This window comes from Grampus griseus, assembly GCF_964374135.1.
Source record: "Grampus griseus genome assembly, chromosome: 1".
In the NCBI taxonomy this organism is placed as follows: Eukaryota; Metazoa; Chordata; class Mammalia; order Artiodactyla; family Delphinidae; genus Grampus; species Grampus griseus.
The window spans coordinates 18671775-18689483 of NC_139017.1; the positions used below are offsets into that span (position 1 = coordinate 18671775).

Genomic DNA, 17709 nt, shown 5'->3' on the forward strand with positions numbered 1-17709 from the left:
GTAGCTATGTGCTGCCTTGCATTGTTCACTGTTGTTTCCCCATATTTATGTTCTCCTGTTACACGCTGACACGGTAGCTTCCTCAGAATCATTAGTGATCACGCGCATAGTGGGTATTCAAAGCATATGTAAATTTTAAAAAGGCATAAAAACTAAGGCATTGGTTTAAATTTAAACTAACTATGCCACACTTACTTATCTTTTTTTTTTTTTAAACATAAGCTAAAAGATTCTGGTAGAGAAATTCTTCTCTTAGCCACTTAGTATTAGCATCACTGCCATCAAAGGGACAAGGCCAGGGAGGCAGCTTGTGAGGATCAGAAACCTGGAAGGCACAGTTTTGAAGGAGAAACTGTTCACCCGTCACACTTTGAGAAGGAAAGTAATGTTACTGAAGACAACCAGAAACGTTTTAGAGGTCTCCACAGGATGTATGGTAGCATGACCTGACAAGGAATTTGTTCAAAATTAGGTTACTCATGTGACAGTTCACCCAAAACAGTGAAATTATCAGAAGTGAATATGCTTATATTGCTACATTTGGTGCCCATGGGATAATTTTACAGACTTCTAGTAATATCTTGGTGGTTTTATACTTTTCCAGGATTTTTCCCTATTTTCTGTTATTTATTTACAGGATTTTTCCTCTAAATTTTTTTAAAATAAATGCATTCGTGCATTCATTTTTGGCTGCACTGGGTCTTTGTTGCTGCGCGCGGGCTTTCTCTAGTTGCAGCGAGCGGGGGCTACGCTTCGTTGTGGTGTGTGGGCTCCTCATTGCGGTGGCTTCTCTAGTTGTGGAGCACAGGCTCTAGGCGCATGGGCTTCAGTAGTTGTGGCACACAGGCTCAGTAGTTGTGGTTCGTGGGCTCTAGAGCGCAGGCTCAGTAGTTGTGGCGCATGGGCTTAGTTGCTCTGTGGCATGTGGGATCTTCCCGAACCAGGGCTCGAACCCGTGTCCCCTGCATTGAAAGGTGGATTCTTAACCACTGCACCACCAGGGAAGTCCTCTCCTCTAAATTTTTAATCTCCAGTTAAACCTCCTCAGTAGTCTATAAGAGCAAAGTAGAAAATAATTAAATGTTCAAAAATTAGGGATTTATTAGTTAAAAAAACACACTGTATATCTATGTAGCTGAAAAGAGGAAGTATTCCCAGAGTGGCACTGCACACAGTGTTGGTGTCCTCAGCTGGGCCTGCCTGTGACCCTGGAGCTTTGGTCTCTTAACATCACCAGTGGCTGTGGGGTTTTCCCCAGCAGGTGCAGAAGGTTCACCCACAGGCTTCCAGGTGGCCTTCCATCTTCAGGGCCCCAGGTTTCCTGTTTGTAATGATAGGGTGGGGTGTCTCTCGTGCATAGTCCCCTCAAGCTGCCTGTGCCACTGTCCTGGCCTTCTCCCTATCACCAGCTTACAAAGGCATGAATAAAACCCAGCTTTTTCCAAACAGTTGTTCACCACTGCTGTAGGACAGTGAACTAAGAAAACTGTGCGATGCTTGCTGTGCTTTGCCTTTTATTCCTACAAGGGAGAGGGGTGGGAGATAGAATTTGTTGATATAAGATTCTGATAAATGAAAATTCTACCACAGATGTTTTTCAGTTATTTGCAGCTTAAATTCACTTCTCTTGATTTTCCACAAATACAGTTAGAATATTTTAATGTGTTTTTTTTCCTTCTTAAAGAACAATGTGTATCCTGGAGGTAGCATGGCAAGAAGGAATACATACGTCTGTGAAAGAACCACAGATCGATACACAGCACTGCAGAATGGAAAAGACAGCAGGTAACTGTCACAGTGACAGGCAGGGCTACCTTTGTCATTGCTTTGCATTAGTGCTCTGGGTAAAACTCCTGTAGCTGAATGGGTCAAGACGAAAGGAAACACGAAACAGCTAGTTAGACTGCAACCAACCATTCTTACTAAGGCACCTCCTCACATGTACCAGAAGGGAGCAATGGAAAAATGTTTAGGGAAAACAGGAGATAAATGTCTTAACCTGTGACTTTTCTGAATAAAATACGCTAGTAAATAATTCCCTATAGCAAAACCTGTCATAGCATCCTAATCTGATCTTCATTATTTGAGCCTTACTCTTTTATACCCTTGCTGCTTCCTTCTTATCTTCTTCCTTCCCACCCACCCCCTATCAAGTCATCATTATATCCAAAGAATGAAGGCTTTGTTTTCCTTCCTCTAAAGAAATGTGGCCATCTCAACTGATCATTGAGAAGCATACGGTTCTCGAAGGGTTTTATTTTAAATAGTGATAAATCATATTTTATTATTTAAAAAATCTAAGTTCTTTTCATCGTGTGAGTTAAGGACTGCTCATCAGTATATGACAAAAGGACAGGGGGAGTCTTTTCTAATAAAATTCCATCTAGTTCCATCCCTAGTCATTTCAGCAAACTTGACAGACCACTCTTACACTTGTTTCCTCTCAGTTAAGAGGCATTTAAAGTAAATGTTATTATAAGGCATAGAAAGGTACATGAATCCTCCTTGGACCTAAGATCCTTTAGGCTAGAAAGGTTGTTGGGAATTGATTTCTAACTTACTCTTTTTCCTGTACTAAATCCTAATCTGCAGCTCCTTTAGTCTATAACAGTTTAACCTATTGATTAAAGAGATGAACTAAAAGTGTTTTGATGATGTTTCCAGAGATAGGATTTTTGCTACAATTATGAATTCTTATTGAATAGCGGACAGTGAACCACAGCAACACGTCACATGCAACTGTGATTGCTGGAAAGTGAAAACTGTCTGTAATCATAATCATTTTATCCATAAAAATAATGTCATGCTTTTCAGATTCACATGTATAGAACAAGAGTGTGTGAGATCTTTTCCGTGGAAGGTGGTGGAAAATTCCCCCTGTACACTTTTGACAAGAATATTGGTGTTAGTAATAATAACGCTAATGTTGATTTCTGAGTGTTTCAGTCATGAAAGGTATTAGTCAATTTAGACTTTTAAAAATCTAGTTCTTAAATTTTAGTAAACTGTAGTTTTTCTTCTTTTTTACATTCCACGGTCTTCTCGACTGTCTTATGTTGAAAGCCTCACGGAGATGTCCGCGAGCAGCATATCCTCTGCAGGCTCTGCCGTGGCTTCCGCTGTCCCCTCAGCACGACCCCGCCACCAGAAGTCCATGTCCGCTTCTGGTCATCCTATTAAAGTTACACTGCCGACCATTAAAGACAGCTCTGAAGCTTACAGACCCGGGTAACATGCTGGTTGCATCTCATTTTGTTTGTCGTTAAAAAGAGTTTTAAAAAATGTTGCACCATACAAAAATACAAGATAGCCATCCCATTACGAGCTTTTCGAAGATTCACTGTTTGTGGCAGAGGTAAAGTTGAATTGTACCATAAACTTACTACATCCCCTAGCAGTTATCAGAAATGTTGCTTACAATTTAAATCATTTTCTGGAGGAATTTTCTTCAAGGATTTTGTTTTAAATCTCTCCATAAAGTAAAGGGTTGTTGCCAAGTTTATCATTCAGTTAAATTGAGTTTTTATGGTTTAAAAACAAACCGACAAAACCCCATGAGACTAGGGGTTGAGACCTCGTTAATCTTCTCGGCTCTGGCCAGTCACTTGTTCTTAAGAAGAACTTTTCGTTTTCCTGTCAGTGATGAAACAGATGATCATGAAGAGCCCTTTCACTTATCAAGTTAAATGACTATTTTTCTGGTATTTCTGTATGTTGAGATTTCTCAAATTCAGGAAAATGTTTGATAGTGAGATTTGTTAATCACGGTGGTGGTGTCCTGTAGCATTTGCTATCACTGAGGCCGAAATTATAAATAGGAAATGAGCCTTCAATTCAAAGGCTTTTTGATAAACAGTAAAATCTGTGTTCTACATTGCCGAATAGTTTAAGAGAATAGTTAAAAAAAAAAAAATTTGCACGCAGTGCCCCTTGTCTGGCATTCCTGCTACTGAAGAGTGTATATCTTTGTATCCCTGTTTCAGTAATTTCTTAATCGTTAGTAACTAAATTTTTATAAAAGGCATTTAGTTTGAATCTGAAATGTCATCCGTCTCTGGCGATAACAGTAATTACAGTCAACCCATGCATCACATCTGTGACGGGAAAGAATAGAATAGGGCCGAATAAAAGTAGCCATGGCAGTTTTCTTCTGGTTTTTAGCGTAAGTGAAACCTTTCTCTGCCAGTATTCTGAGAGATACGTCTCAATGTGTCCCAGCAGTACAGCCCAGCGCGCGCCCGCTGCTTCCCCGTCTGCTCACAGTATCAGCACCACCACCCCTGACCGAACCCGCTTCCCCCGGGGCAGCTCCAGCCGCAGCACCTTCCATGGAGAGCAGCTCCGCGAGCGCCGCGGCGCTGCCTACAACGGGCCGCCCGCTTCCCCCTCGCATGAAACGGGGGCATTTGCACACGCCAGGAGGGGCACGTCAACTGGTATAATAAGCAAAATAACGTCCAAATTCGTCCGCAGGTCAGTACCAACATATTGTGGTGTTTTCTGTCCTCTAGGAATTAACAAAGAAGATTCGTTGTTTTCTTCAGTCTCTACAGTGATTTTCCAGAATGGTTTTATGACATTTCATTAGACGTGCTCTTTTACAGAAGTTGGAAGAAAAAGATCAAGGAAGACATAAAGTCTATTCCCTTAAGGAAAAGACAGAAAAACAAAAGAACAAAATGAGAATTTAAGAATACTATAGAATAGAGCAGAAAGAGCAAAACTTGACATCGAAAATGTGTGTTCGAACAAAGTATCCTCTACTTAAAAGCCTTGATTTAGAAAAAGGAATTAAATATGGCTTTACCTTTATCCTTCAAGTAGTATTTCTTAAGAATACTCTTCAATTGCTCACTAATAATATATATTGTTTGCCTTTTATTCTTCCTTATAAAAAGCCTACGTATTGGAATCACAGAGATTACTTATGTAATTTAATATCATAAAATCCTAACATCAGAACACGGTAAACACAAAATGAATGCAAGTGTAGTAACCTAATCCAGTAGAATAATGAAATTGTACCCTTTTCTAAAAATTAAGCGTAAGTGGGTAATACACATTGATGATACAAGTTGCTGAACACAGTGCAGGTTGACGTAAGTTTGGTGTGCTGTCAGGTCCTACTAAAAGCCCATGAAAGTCCCGTATGAACCAAGCCCTGTGCCAGGTGCTGAACAGGATTCAAAGATAAAGAGACAGCATCTGTGCCCTCAAGGTTCGGACAGCCCCAGAAGGATCAGACTGGACATCACCAGCCATGATATACAATGAACGTGAACAGAAAGGAAAGAGCAGGCAAGGCACTGTGGGGTTCCTGACTCGGGAGGGAAGCTCAGGCTCCGTAGCAGGCAGTTGTTTGAGGAAATAAAAAGTTATGAGTAAGAAGGTTTTGTACTTGCAGCAAAAACAGTACTTCAGTACTTAATTTTCCATGTTTTTAGTGTTCCTAGGATTTCAGATAGCGTGTGTGGAAAAGAGAAGCAGTGTCCTTAGCCTCTCACCTTTCCTTGGAGCTGTTTATAGACTCTGTTAATGGATCAGTTTGCCCAAGATCACACAGCTGAATTTACTACTTTAAACATAGCCCCATGCAACATCCATTTCTAACCGTATCAGTCTGAGATTTTGTACCGCTTGGGCAGTTACCATGACACATCGACAGAGAAAGACCTGAAAGCTCCCCCCCAGAGTCAGCATGACAGTGGGACAGGAGTGCTGGCCGGCCGTCAGCAGGGCAGTAGTTAGGTTGTCAGTAGTTGGAATTTAGCTGACAATTTAAATCCATTTTTAAAACCCGGTACTTTCTCCTGGTTAATCCACGATTAATTTTAAGGTGAAGAAAAACAGGTTTTGAGTTTAATGCTTGATTACTAACTGTACATTAAGCATTGTGCAAAATATTGCTCTTTACGTTGCGATAAAAATTTAGATTCTAGAGGGAATGTAGTAAGGAACACCAGACAAGAAGATTGCCATGTAGGCATTCAACAAATGTGAAGACCTACTACGTGCCGGGCCCTCTAGCCAGCAGCCCCTCCATTCCTGCGAGTCGCTGATGGTCTCACGACACTCCACAAAGCTGAAACCTTTTCCTTACTTGGCTTCCGCCCTCTCGGGCTCCCTATCCCTTCTCAGGCTCCTTTGCTGGTTCTTTCGGGTCTCTTTGCCCTTCCCCCTGACCTCTAAATGCCAGCCTACCCCAGGGCATGGTCTTTGGACACATTCTCTTCTCTGGTTATCCTCACTCTCTTGGTGATCTCACTCAGGCCCATGACATGAAACTCCATCATGTGCTAACAATCCCAGTTTAGATCTTTAGCCCAGGCCGCTCCTCGGAAGGGCAGACTCCCGTATCCAGTATTCTGCTCTGCCTCTCCACCTCATTGTGTAACAGACTCTCAAACAGAACCTGTCCAGATTTCAGCTCCCGCTTCTCTTCCTCAAGCTGTCCCCTCTCCTCCTTCATCATTTTAGGTAACGGCGACACCATCCTTCTGGTTGCTCAGACCCTGAGCCTGGATTATCCTTCACTCCTCCTTTCTTCCTACCACATGTCAGTTCCACGAGCGGTTGTGTTGGCTCTGCCTTCACGACAGTTCCAGGATTTAGCTGCTTCCAGCACTCCTACCACTGCCTTCACGGTCTAAACCACTGTTGATATTCCACGTCCTCACAGGTCCCCTAGCTTCTGCCCTTGTCCTCCTGTTCTGTTCACAACAATGTAAGTCCTCAATTTAAACTCCTCAGCTTGGGGCTTCCCTGGTGGCGCAGTGGTTGGGAGTCCGCCGGCCGATGCAGGGGACACGGGTTCGTGCCCCGGTCTGGGAAGATCCCACATGCCGCGGAGCGGCTGGGCCCGTGAGCCATGGCCGCTGAGCCTGCGCGTCCGGAGCCTGTGCTCCGCAACCGGAGAGGCCACAACAGTGAGAGGCCTGCATACCGCAAAAAATAAAAAAATCCTTAGCTTGCTTTTCATCTCACTCAGAGTGCAGTTCAGAGCCTGCCAGTGGTCTCCATAGTCTGGCCACCCGTTCCTGCTCTGACCTCATCTTCTCCCACTCTTTTCCTTGCTGGTTCCCCACCAGCCCCAGAGGGCACCTGACTGTCCTTGGGCACACCAGGCACACTTGTTCAGGATTTCATACTCCGCCGATACCCGCGTGGCTGGCTTCTACACCTCCTTCAGGTCTTCGCGGGACTGTCACTTCCTCAGCGAGGCCTTCCTCAACCCCATGTTGAAAATCATCCCCTCCCCCTCCCGACACTCCCTTTTCCGGCTTTATTTTTCTCTGTAGCACTTAACACGACCTGAGATAGTATGTTTGCTTTACGTAGTTGTTCCTCGTCCACCTCTGCCGAGGAGACGTGCTCCGTGAGAACAGGGGTCTGCAGTCGGCTCGTTGGCTGGCTTTGTTTTGTGCTGAATCTCCTGCCCAGCGGTGGGTGCTTCCTCTGCCGCGTACTCTGGCACTCAGTAGGCATTCATCTACTGAGCGGACGAGTAGTGTGGAAGACAGTTTAAAAAGTAAACAGATAAGCTTGTAATACATTCTGATAAGCGCTCTGAAGGGGGCAGGTCCTGAAAGAGAGAACAAGGTTGAGGGAATAGGAGTGTTCAGACCCAGCCTGTGAGGGGAGCTAGCGTGGAAGTTTCTAAGGTTCCACCATGCCCTTATCGCGCTTTGAACAGTGTCATCTAGTAGACGGTTTTGGCAGGGGGCGGGGGGGGGGGGCTTGGTGGGGAAAGAAGGGAGGGCGGAGGTTGTTTGCTGTTCTTCGTCAGAAATTAGAGAGGGTTTTTTAATGTCTTGATTTTTAACATATTTTAATTGATTCTGGATTTGGTGAGAGAAGAGAAAAAACGCTCAGTTCTTCTCCGAGGCCGCTTGTCACCCTGCGAACAGGTTTGGCTTTACAAGTATGTCTGCGTTCGCAGCAGTGCATGAGGGTAGCATTTTGTGGTTCAGGATGACACCATCTAATACCCCCCTGACGACTTAATGCGGGAAGACAAGCAAGCATGGGTTTCCGTCCCGGGATGAACCTGCTGAGCTCTTTAGCAGCTGGCAGACGGGACGGGCAGCTGATCTTTCTGCGTTTGCGGCGTGTTGAGCTTTCGGGGGCTGGAGGCTTAGAGATAAGCTAGAGAACCTCTCAGGGCCTCATTATTTAACACTCTCAACTCAGCCGTCAGGTTATCGTCCTTCCCACTGGTCTCGTCTTCTTAATTCCATCGTGGGTTCAAGGCCGGCCTTTCTCTCTGTTCCCTTTGCCTTCCTCACTTCACTCTGCCTAAAGCCTGAAGAAATGGGGCCGCACGCTGACGACCCCGTGGGACCCTCACCGGCACCCGGGGTGCTGGGGGGCAGGGCTGGCTCTGAGCACAGTGCAGGGGCCAAGACGCCTCCAGACTCGGGGACCAGCTAAGTCCCCAACGTGCCACTGAAGGCGTTAAAAGATGAAGAAAATAGGATTTTATAGGGGAAAAAAGTAAAGGAATTTGGGTTATTAAGCTTTAAGAAAAGAAGGATAAAGAATAGTCCAGAGTTAATCGTTCATGTATTTGAAAACCATTATCACAAAGAAGAAACCAGCTAGTAGTTCTCCTTGGCCAGTAAGAAGCCGGACACCAGAATGGCCACATGAGAGAGTTGTTTTCTGGTTTTAAGAAAGAACTTTCTAATTAGGAAAGCGATTTATACTAGACTAATCTGTCAAGGGAGGATGTAGACGTACTATTTCCAAAGTCTTTTAAATAGCATTTAGAATGATATGCTTTGGATCAGTGCTATATACCTACTGTACAAACAGGAGATTGGATCAAACCTTAGGATTTTTTAACCATAGTTCTTACATAGGGAGTAACCTGATTGGTTCAGCTGATTATATATAAGATATTTGGCTTTCCTTTAAGTTTTAAATATCGGAGAACCATGCTTCACTGCATTTGCTGTTACAGCCAGCGGCACGTTCTGTATCCCTAGATGCTTCCCACCATGGCTGCTGGGAGCTGACTTAACTGGACTATTTGAAACCATTGCCAAATAGCAGAAATTCTTCCAGTCAGTGTTCCTAGTGGCATCCAGGAAGGCAGGAACAGGGTATGGGAAACGATGTGACGAGTCAGTTGCTCTTTCCACAATTAACAGCAAGGGAAGTAGGGTCTAAGGGATGTTTCATTCCTAATGCTTACACTTGGGCAGCAGTCTGCTAGCAGTGATTCATAAGGCAAAGTATAAATAGGACAGAAGAGTCCAGTGAGACGTATGTCCCTTCCTGCTAAAGGAATTTTATCTTAGCAGCAGGAATCAACAGCATTATTATCTTTCTTACCCAGCTGGTGGACTGCCCTTCAGTACATCTACATGTAACTCAAAATATACATTTCACTTTGAGCCTGCTCAAAAAATGTTTGGTTTATTTCAGTGTGCTATAATAAAAATAGGTTTGTGTAGATGGCTTTGAACTTTTATTATACCTCCCAATGAAAATGCTAGTTATTAAAAATAGAAATTTAAGAAACCCCATTTGAATGTGAGAATGCATCTTATGATCCTTTTTAATTCAGATAGGAAAGTGGTTTTTACATAATATTTTTGTCAAGAAAGCCCTAGAGTTAAAGACCCTGAGAAGCATATAAGACATTCATATTTTTAACCATGAGTTGAAGTTTTAGAGCTTATTGTACTGCTGGATTTTCTTAATTTGGGGAATGAGGAAGGTGGCACTGATTTTATTCCTGTTGCATTTATTTTACGTAAATAATATAAATGTTACTGAAATGGTTAAAACATTAAGAAAATGTGGACTTGAGGGTTTCAGTTGGTGACTTTTCCAGCTATTTAATAGTATTTTGCTATCACCAGCCTTCTCTTAATCTATTTAAACTGGTTTATAACTTGATACTCCTATGTTAGATACTTAATTACCTTTGAAAATGACAGTTAAAATTTTGGCAGACTTCAAAAATACTAATTACATTCAACAAAAGAACAATTAGTGGAGTTTTCCTGGTTTTACTTCACAGGTGGATGTCCAGGTAAGATCAATGTTTCTGTTTAAGTTTGAATTCATGTCTTTAGACTCACCTGCTTGGATAGGCTGTTTGGTTTGCTATAATATTTTATCATGTGCATGAATCATTAGCATAACTTCTGAAATAAGTTACTTGCATATTTAAAAACTAGTATTTATTTTTAGAAGTACTTATGTGTTGAGCTTTATTTCTAACTGCAAGATTAATTTATATTTTTCTAAATTGAGCGACTACTCAAACCATGTTTAATAACCATTATGAAGTTAAACCTTGCTGTTGATAATTATTAAATAGTTTTGACTTTAGTTTGACCTAAGCTAAACCAAGAGGTAAATTATGACTTTAAAATCGTGGCTGGGAATTGGAAGATCACGTAAAAATCCTAAACCATCACCTAGCATCTCCTCTATGACAATATACCCAGTAGACGCTCAATAAATGGTAGTCAAGTGTGGTTGTGATGAAAAACATAAGAAATGGTATTAGACTGACTAGTCATAGAAATCTGTCTTGCTAGAAGTTTATTTTAAAATCATTTTAGATGTAGGTTTTCTTGGTATTTTTTTCACTTTTATCATTAAATCTCAACCTTCACTTTGTTTTGAGGGATCCAAGTGAAGGCGAAGCCAGTGGCAGAGCCGACACTTCAAGGTGAGGAGCCACTATTAATACTTCGCTGCTATAGGTCCCTGTGTGTGAAGACGTACTTTTGAAATACTTACAGCGCTTAATAAACATGGATAGAACTAATAACTAGATAGTATGTGTATTTAAAATTTTATATTGGTATGGGTTTTCCTAATGTTGCCTAGCATTTATTAAGTTTATTAACTTTAAGTTTGTGTTTTCTAAACATTATTTTGAATTGTATGCTTTATAGCCTTTCTGTCCTTTAAAAAACATGTCTTCGCAGAAGAATTAATAGATTAAAATGTACTGATCCTTTTCTCACTAAAATGATGTAAATAAAATCAGTCTTGGGACTTCCCTGGCAGTCCAGTGGTTAAGACTCTGCACTTCCACTGTAGGGGACTCGGGTTCGATCCCCGGTCGGGGAGCTAAGACCCCGCAGGCCTCGTGGCGCAGCAAAAAAAAAAAAAAAAAAAACATTAGTCTCAGTCAAATAATGCAGAACATGGAGGTTACCAAATACATAGGAAGATGTGATATTAGTAATATATTTTAGGGGACTCTTCATTCGTGGACCGCATTTCAAAACTCTCACCCTGCCGTACTTTATGGGTTACTTGACATTTAATACTGGTTGTGTGTTCGTTCTGGCAGCGGGTCTCAAACTTGAGCACATTCAGAATCAGGCGGAGGGCTTGAGGAGGCAGGTGGCTGAGCCCCACCCCTGGGGTTTGTGACTGTCAGGGAGGGGCACTGATGCCGCTGGTCTGGGGCCCACGTTAGTGACATGTTAGTACTTGTGTTCATATTTATAAATGGGAAATTTAAGAAACGAAGGCATTCAATTATTTCGAGTGTACACCAGCATTAAGGGGTCCAGTATAAGTCTCAGAACCTTAACAAGCAGTTCCTCAGTAGGACAGAGGCCCAGCTTCACTCAGGAATTATATTTGAGCAGCTAAACACAAGCCTCAGTTTAATTTCTCCTTTGTACAATTATTTGAAACGTAAAACAATGAGCTATGGAAAGACTTTAACGAGCATTCCTCTGTAGTCTTTTTATTTTACGAACTGTGCTGTATGTATGTTTAGTCATAGTCGTTGAAATATTTCTTTTTTGAGTTAGGTACCTGAATCACCATAGTAGGGAGCCAAGGAGAGGCAGGACAAATATTTTTAATGTCCTTCTGCCTATTGAGTAAACATGCAGGACTCTCGTTTTCAACTCCTCCCTCCCTTAGTCTAGAGCCCCCTTCTTGCATCCCAACCTGTCTTTCTACTCAATTTTCCTCTGAGACATTTAATCGTGTGTAGGGTCACAAGTCGCTACTGATGTTGCAGTTAATCTGCATGCATTTATCTTTTTAATGTGACTACGTGTCTCTTTTGTTTGGTCATGGTTGAATTTTGCTTTTTGGTTTTTTGTCTGTTTGTCTGTTTTGCTTTTGAGCAAACTTATTTGATACCTACTATCTATAAGGTACTGGCTGGTCATTTAATCCTCATAACAACCAAGTGAAAAGTATCCAATTTACAGATCAATAAGCAGTAAGGAGCATCGCGGGGACCAAACCAGTTACAGTGAGGTTCTGTCCTTTCAGAGGGATGGTTGGGCAGGTGGTGAATAGCAGACTGCGTGGGCGTTGGCTGTGTTGTACCACTTACCTCGCTGTATAACTTTTAAGAAAGTTACTTTAACTGTTTGTGCCCATGCGTCCTCATTCTGACTGCCTCCTAGGGTTGTTGTGAGGGGTAAATGAGTAAATAATACATGTTAGGCACTTAGAACAGTTCCTGGTACCTAGTAAGTACTCAGTAAATGTTAGTGGTTACTATTGGTGTCAGTATTTCCAGGCACTTTCTACAGTTAATGTTACCAGTGCTGATGCCTTTGAAATACAGGTAGAAAAATATCTCGTATGTGCCTGTTGTCTTAAGGTCACCAGGTTTCCTTGAGGGAATGGAAGGAAAACTATACTTGGAATGAAACATCTGATTTCTAGTCTTTGCTTTCCAACTCATTAGCTCTATTACCTCAGGAAAGTAATTTACATTTCCTAGCCATCGGTTCTGTTTTGAAAATGAGTGTTCAATCAAGTGATGTCGTGGGTGCGTCCCCACCCTAGCAGGCTGATTCCATGGCCCGCATTGTACACGTGGTCCCAGTGAATGATACTGGTCGGATCTGCACACCCAGAGGCCTGTGATGCCATGGCTTAGATTCAGTGAGCAAAAAAGAGAATAATAGAGAAGCCACTGAGATAAATGCTCTCCATACTTTGGAAATTTATTTTCTGTACTTACTCCTTTCCTGCTTTTCTCAAGCTTGCATAGGTGGCAGAGCTCTGTCAGCCCAGATATCTAGGAATGAGGAGGAAAGCATATGTAAATGTATACATAAAAATCGATACATATAAATGTATACGTGAATATACTTTATATGGTAGTGATATAAAATCTATAAACAGATACAAAATATTTATATAGTAGAATATAAACTTTCAAAGTACATCATATTTTTCTTTAAATCACATGTAAGTGAGATAGATTAACAAGTTAAAATTGTGACATCTGTGGATAATTGCTCAACAAATTTAATTACAGCATCTTCTGAATCATAAGTAATCTATGAATTTTACCTTTCTTGGATTATTTGAAGTAGGTTTTCTGATACTGTATTATTTATGGGAGACCTACGATAAGGAAAATCCAATAAGGTTCATTCATTTAACAAATACGTGTTAATCATCTACTGTTTGCCTAGCACAGTTCTAAATGTCTGAGATGTATCAGTGAACAAAACAGACAAAACTCCTTACCCTCCTGGCCTTTGCAATCTAGCGGTGGAGACAGACAATAAATAATAAACATAATAAATGAATTAAATACTATGTAAGAATGTGATAAGTACTATAGAGGAAAAAATAGCAGGGTGAGGAGGTTGGCCATGCCAGTGTAGGAGCTGGGGGTGCAGTGGGGTAGTTAGGGTAGACCCCATGGAGAAAGTGAGCAGAAACTTGAAAGAAGTGAGGGAGTTAGTCATGCATCTATGTGAGGGAAAAGCATTCGTGGCAGAGGGAACAGCCTGTGTTAGAGCCATAAGGCAAGAGCATAGCCCGTATGTTCGGAGAATAGTATGGAGGCCAGTGGGTCTTGATGGGAGCAAGGAGGAGAATAATAGATGAAGGGTTGGGGTTGGGAGTTGGAGTATAGATCATGTGGAGCCTTGTAGACTGTTTGAAGGATGTCTTTAGCAAAACGCTGAAATCATTAGACCTGATGTCTGCACTCCTGCGTGTGGTGTGGCCTGACGTCTTCACCCCATTGCAGTACCACGTTCTTTCACAGCATCATCAGGTACAAGTAATCCCTCTGTAGCCATTACTGCTCTCCTTGTCCCCTGTCCTTCTCCTACCCAAAAAAGGTAAAAAAGAAAGGAAATTTTTCATTGTATTTCAAAAATGTGTATTTATAAGCAGCATGCTGGTGGTATCCATTTTGTATAAATGTACAGAAAATGGAGGATATGCATTTTCCAACTTAAACGGAGAAATATGGAGGAAAAGTACTAAATTTTTTACTTTGGGATGCAAACTTATTTCCCACAAACAAATATCTTTAAGAAAATGTGCTATTTTAAATGGAAGATATTAATAAAAGTCAAAACAGATGGCGTCCTGGAGTCTGGTTTTTGTAACAGCAAGATGATACAAATCTTTGTATCTGCTTGAAGGTAGTCTGCAAACTGGGTAGTTTTATTAAGCACTGGGTTATGACCACTTAGATTTTATGTGTGTTTTGATTTCTTTGCTGAATGGAATTTTTGTTTTCATTTTTTCCCCCCTCTGTCCTCTTATTCCAGAAGTACAACAGGGGAACCAAAAGAAAGAGACAAGGAGGAGGGTAAAGATTCCAAGCCACGTTCTTTGCGGTTCACGTGGAGTATGAAGACCACTAGTTCAATGGACCCCAGTGACATGATGAGAGAAATCCGGAAAGTGTTAGACGCAAATAACTGTGATTATGAACAAAAAGAGAGGTTTTTGCTTTTCTGTGTCCATGGAGATGCCAGGCAGGATAGCCTTGTGCAGTGGGAGATGGAGGTCTGCAAGTTGCCACGGCTGTCCCTCAATGGGGTCCGCTTCAAGCGAATATCCGGGACTTCTATTGCCTTTAAGAACATTGCATCTAAAATAGCAAATGAGCTTAAGCTGTAAAGAAACTCAAATTTATACAGGATCAGGGAAGATACATCCATATATGAGGTACAGTTTTTGAATGTACTGGCAATGCTTAATGTGATCGGCCTGTGAATCTCCCCATGTAGATTTTGCCCTTACTGCAATAAGGTTATACATAGTTATGAACTGTAAAATTAAAGTCAGTATGAACTATAATAAATATCTGTAGCTAAGAAAGTAGGTTCACATGTACAGGTAAGTATATTGTGTATTTCTGTTCATTTTCTGTTTATAGAGTTGTATAATAAAACAGATGATTGCTGAAAAACCTGTATAGTTGTCTAGATTTCTGCACGTAAATGTACGTTTGATGCTTTGAGTTGAAAATGTTCTTTCTGTTATTTACATTCTGGTGGGTTTTTTAAATTCTTACCTCCATCATGCAATTTTAAAAATTGAGAGTTGTGTCCAGAATTAAAAGTGCACAGAAATAGTCTTTACAATTATAGCATGGACTTTTTAAAATTATTTTTAAATCATATTTAAATTTAAACCAGAAGCTGATAAATAGATCAGCTTTATTATACACAGAACTACTCCTGCTTATCTTTGCTCTTATCCTTGTTATCAGACAAGGTTTAGTTGAGAAGATACAAAATGTTTACAGTGTTGGCACTTAGCGTTTTTAAAATAAAGTACGTGAAAATAATAATAGCTTTGCCTTGAGCTGACTAAGAAGTACTGGGGAAGAAGTTAAACCTACATCAAATTTCTTTTGAACTTTAAAGTATTTTCTGGCCCACTGCTAATTGTAGCAGCAAAATTTAAAAGAATCAGTACTTCATCTGGCTATTATAATGTAAAATGTCACTTAGGTTTGCTCCCTTCCAAATCCCACAGCATTAATTGCGGAAGTACAATAATATTGGGACTGTTTCATAGCACAAACTCATCTTTACAGTGTTGATCAATGCATCAGTTAAGAAATAATGCCACCTCAGGAATTAACTGGCATTGGGAGCATTTGCCTCATGCGCCTCCCAGCCTCTTCACCCACCCCCGGCACATATCTGTCATTACTTAAGAGACTTCCGAGCAAAACATGCTATTTATAGCAGTATATTATTGATTTACGCTTATGTGGTTGTTCAGTTGGTTCCCATGTGACCTGTTTGTTTTTAATATTTTGCCAGATTTCTTGTATTTATTCCACATCATTGTGCCTATAATGTGCAGCTTTGTAATTGGCATTTGCCTACTTTTCTTTCATAATTAGTGATAGATGCGATGTAAAACCACTAGTAAAGGTACATTTTAATACTTGTTATTTTCTACTGAATTAGCCTTGGAGGTTGACTGTGCAATGTTATTTAATGTTGTAATTACTGTAATATCAGCATATGGGCCCCATCTTCACACTCCTGAGAAATAGAAAGTGTATTCCAATTTTATCAGTTTAAAGGAAAATAAAGCTGTGATTGAATACTGTAATTCTAGCCTACATTAGAAAGCTCTAAGCGTAGGTGATGTGCCATTCCATGATGGCTTCCAGACTAGGGTGATCTGTACTGTACTGTGACGTAGCTTTCTTCTGTAAAGTTCTGTTCTAAAATGAAGTGTATTTTTGCCTTAGCAAAGGATGGTGTTTGGAAAAAAAAAAAACCCAACAACTGTGTAGCCCCTTTTTAACCTAGTGTTCATTCAAAACAATTGACGCAAATCTTTATTCACCTTCACTGGTGCACACTGAAATTTTACTTGAACAGTTCTCATAATAAAGCACTTGTCTTTTGCTCTTTATCAGAATGTGAATTACCTGTTTTCTAGGGCAAAAGTATTCTGTATGGGGAGTTTATTTTGTGTGTGCTAAATTTAGTTGATGGGGGGAAAGCTGTGTAGGTTTCCAAGATGTCATTATGACAAGAAAAATTTAGTCTTTTTTATTGGAGTTCCTATCAATTAAAACACTTTTTAAAAAATAGACATGCCTTTTCCAAGGCAAAAAACTGATGTTTCGCATTTTCTCACTCTGATTCTGTGTTTATGGGCAAGGAATTTTACTTCAATATTTTTTATGAACTAGAAATGAAATCTTAATATTCACTTTAGATTTTCCCATTTTATATGGCGACATAACTTTTTTTTTGAAGATTTAGAGGAATTTTATAGTATGTTTGCATAAATAAATACCAGTTTATGTTCACTGGCTATGTGATATCAGGATTTCCTTCATTTCTGTTTAAGTATGATTTGCTATAACATCCCTAATATTAAATTATTTTGTAGAGACTTGGGCACAGTATTTAATTTGATAAATAAAAATTTGGTAAATAATAAGTTGAAATACACTCTAGAATCTTGACCCAATAAGATAGACCTTGATTTAAAACCCAAAAGACCTTATTGTGAGGTGATTTTCACCATTGGTACCATTTCACAATGTGGACAACAAAATGGCATGTGATGAGTGAGACATCAATTTACTATAAATAAGTGATTTACAGCATGTGTCAATGAATCAAGATCTCTGCCTTCATTTTTAAAATACCTATTGAGGTACCTACTGTGCCTTAAGGTATATAAAGGAATTGTAAAAGAGGGTTCCTACTTCTCCAAAATTTTGGTCCATTTGGGAAGACAAAATCTAAACATGCACAAGGCAAAAAAACACACACTCAAATAGGAGACAGCGAAAGTGCTCAATCACAAAGAATAGCTGCTATAAGAATTCAGAGGGGGCGAGTGCTGTATGAACATGAGAAAGGAAGGAATTCGAGGATGGATAAAATTCAAGGGGCAGAATGGAAGGAACATGTGAGGAAAGGTTTGAAGTTAATAATGGCTGTAAGACACATGTGA

At 40.5% G+C, this 17709-nt stretch overlaps 1 protein-coding gene across 1 annotated transcript in view; it reads left to right on the forward strand.

Annotated features, from left to right (window-relative positions):
• The window catches only part of MARK1 (microtubule affinity regulating kinase 1), a gene marked incomplete at its 5' end in the record, with an annotated part of 141203 nt that extends 124077 nt beyond the window's left edge, over positions 1 to 17126 (forward strand). The window contains 5 exons of the mRNA XM_082658238.1: positions 1685 to 1785; positions 3064 to 3228; positions 4222 to 4473; positions 10646 to 10690; positions 14532 to 17126. Of these exons, the coding sequence (XP_082514364.1) occupies positions 1685 to 1785; positions 3064 to 3228; positions 4222 to 4473; positions 10646 to 10690; positions 14532 to 14886 (918 nt within the window). The 3' untranslated portion in view covers positions 14887 to 17126. The remainder of the gene's footprint in view (positions 1 to 1684; positions 1786 to 3063; positions 3229 to 4221; positions 4474 to 10645; positions 10691 to 14531) is intronic.
• Positions 17127 to 17709: the final 583 nt, after the last annotated feature.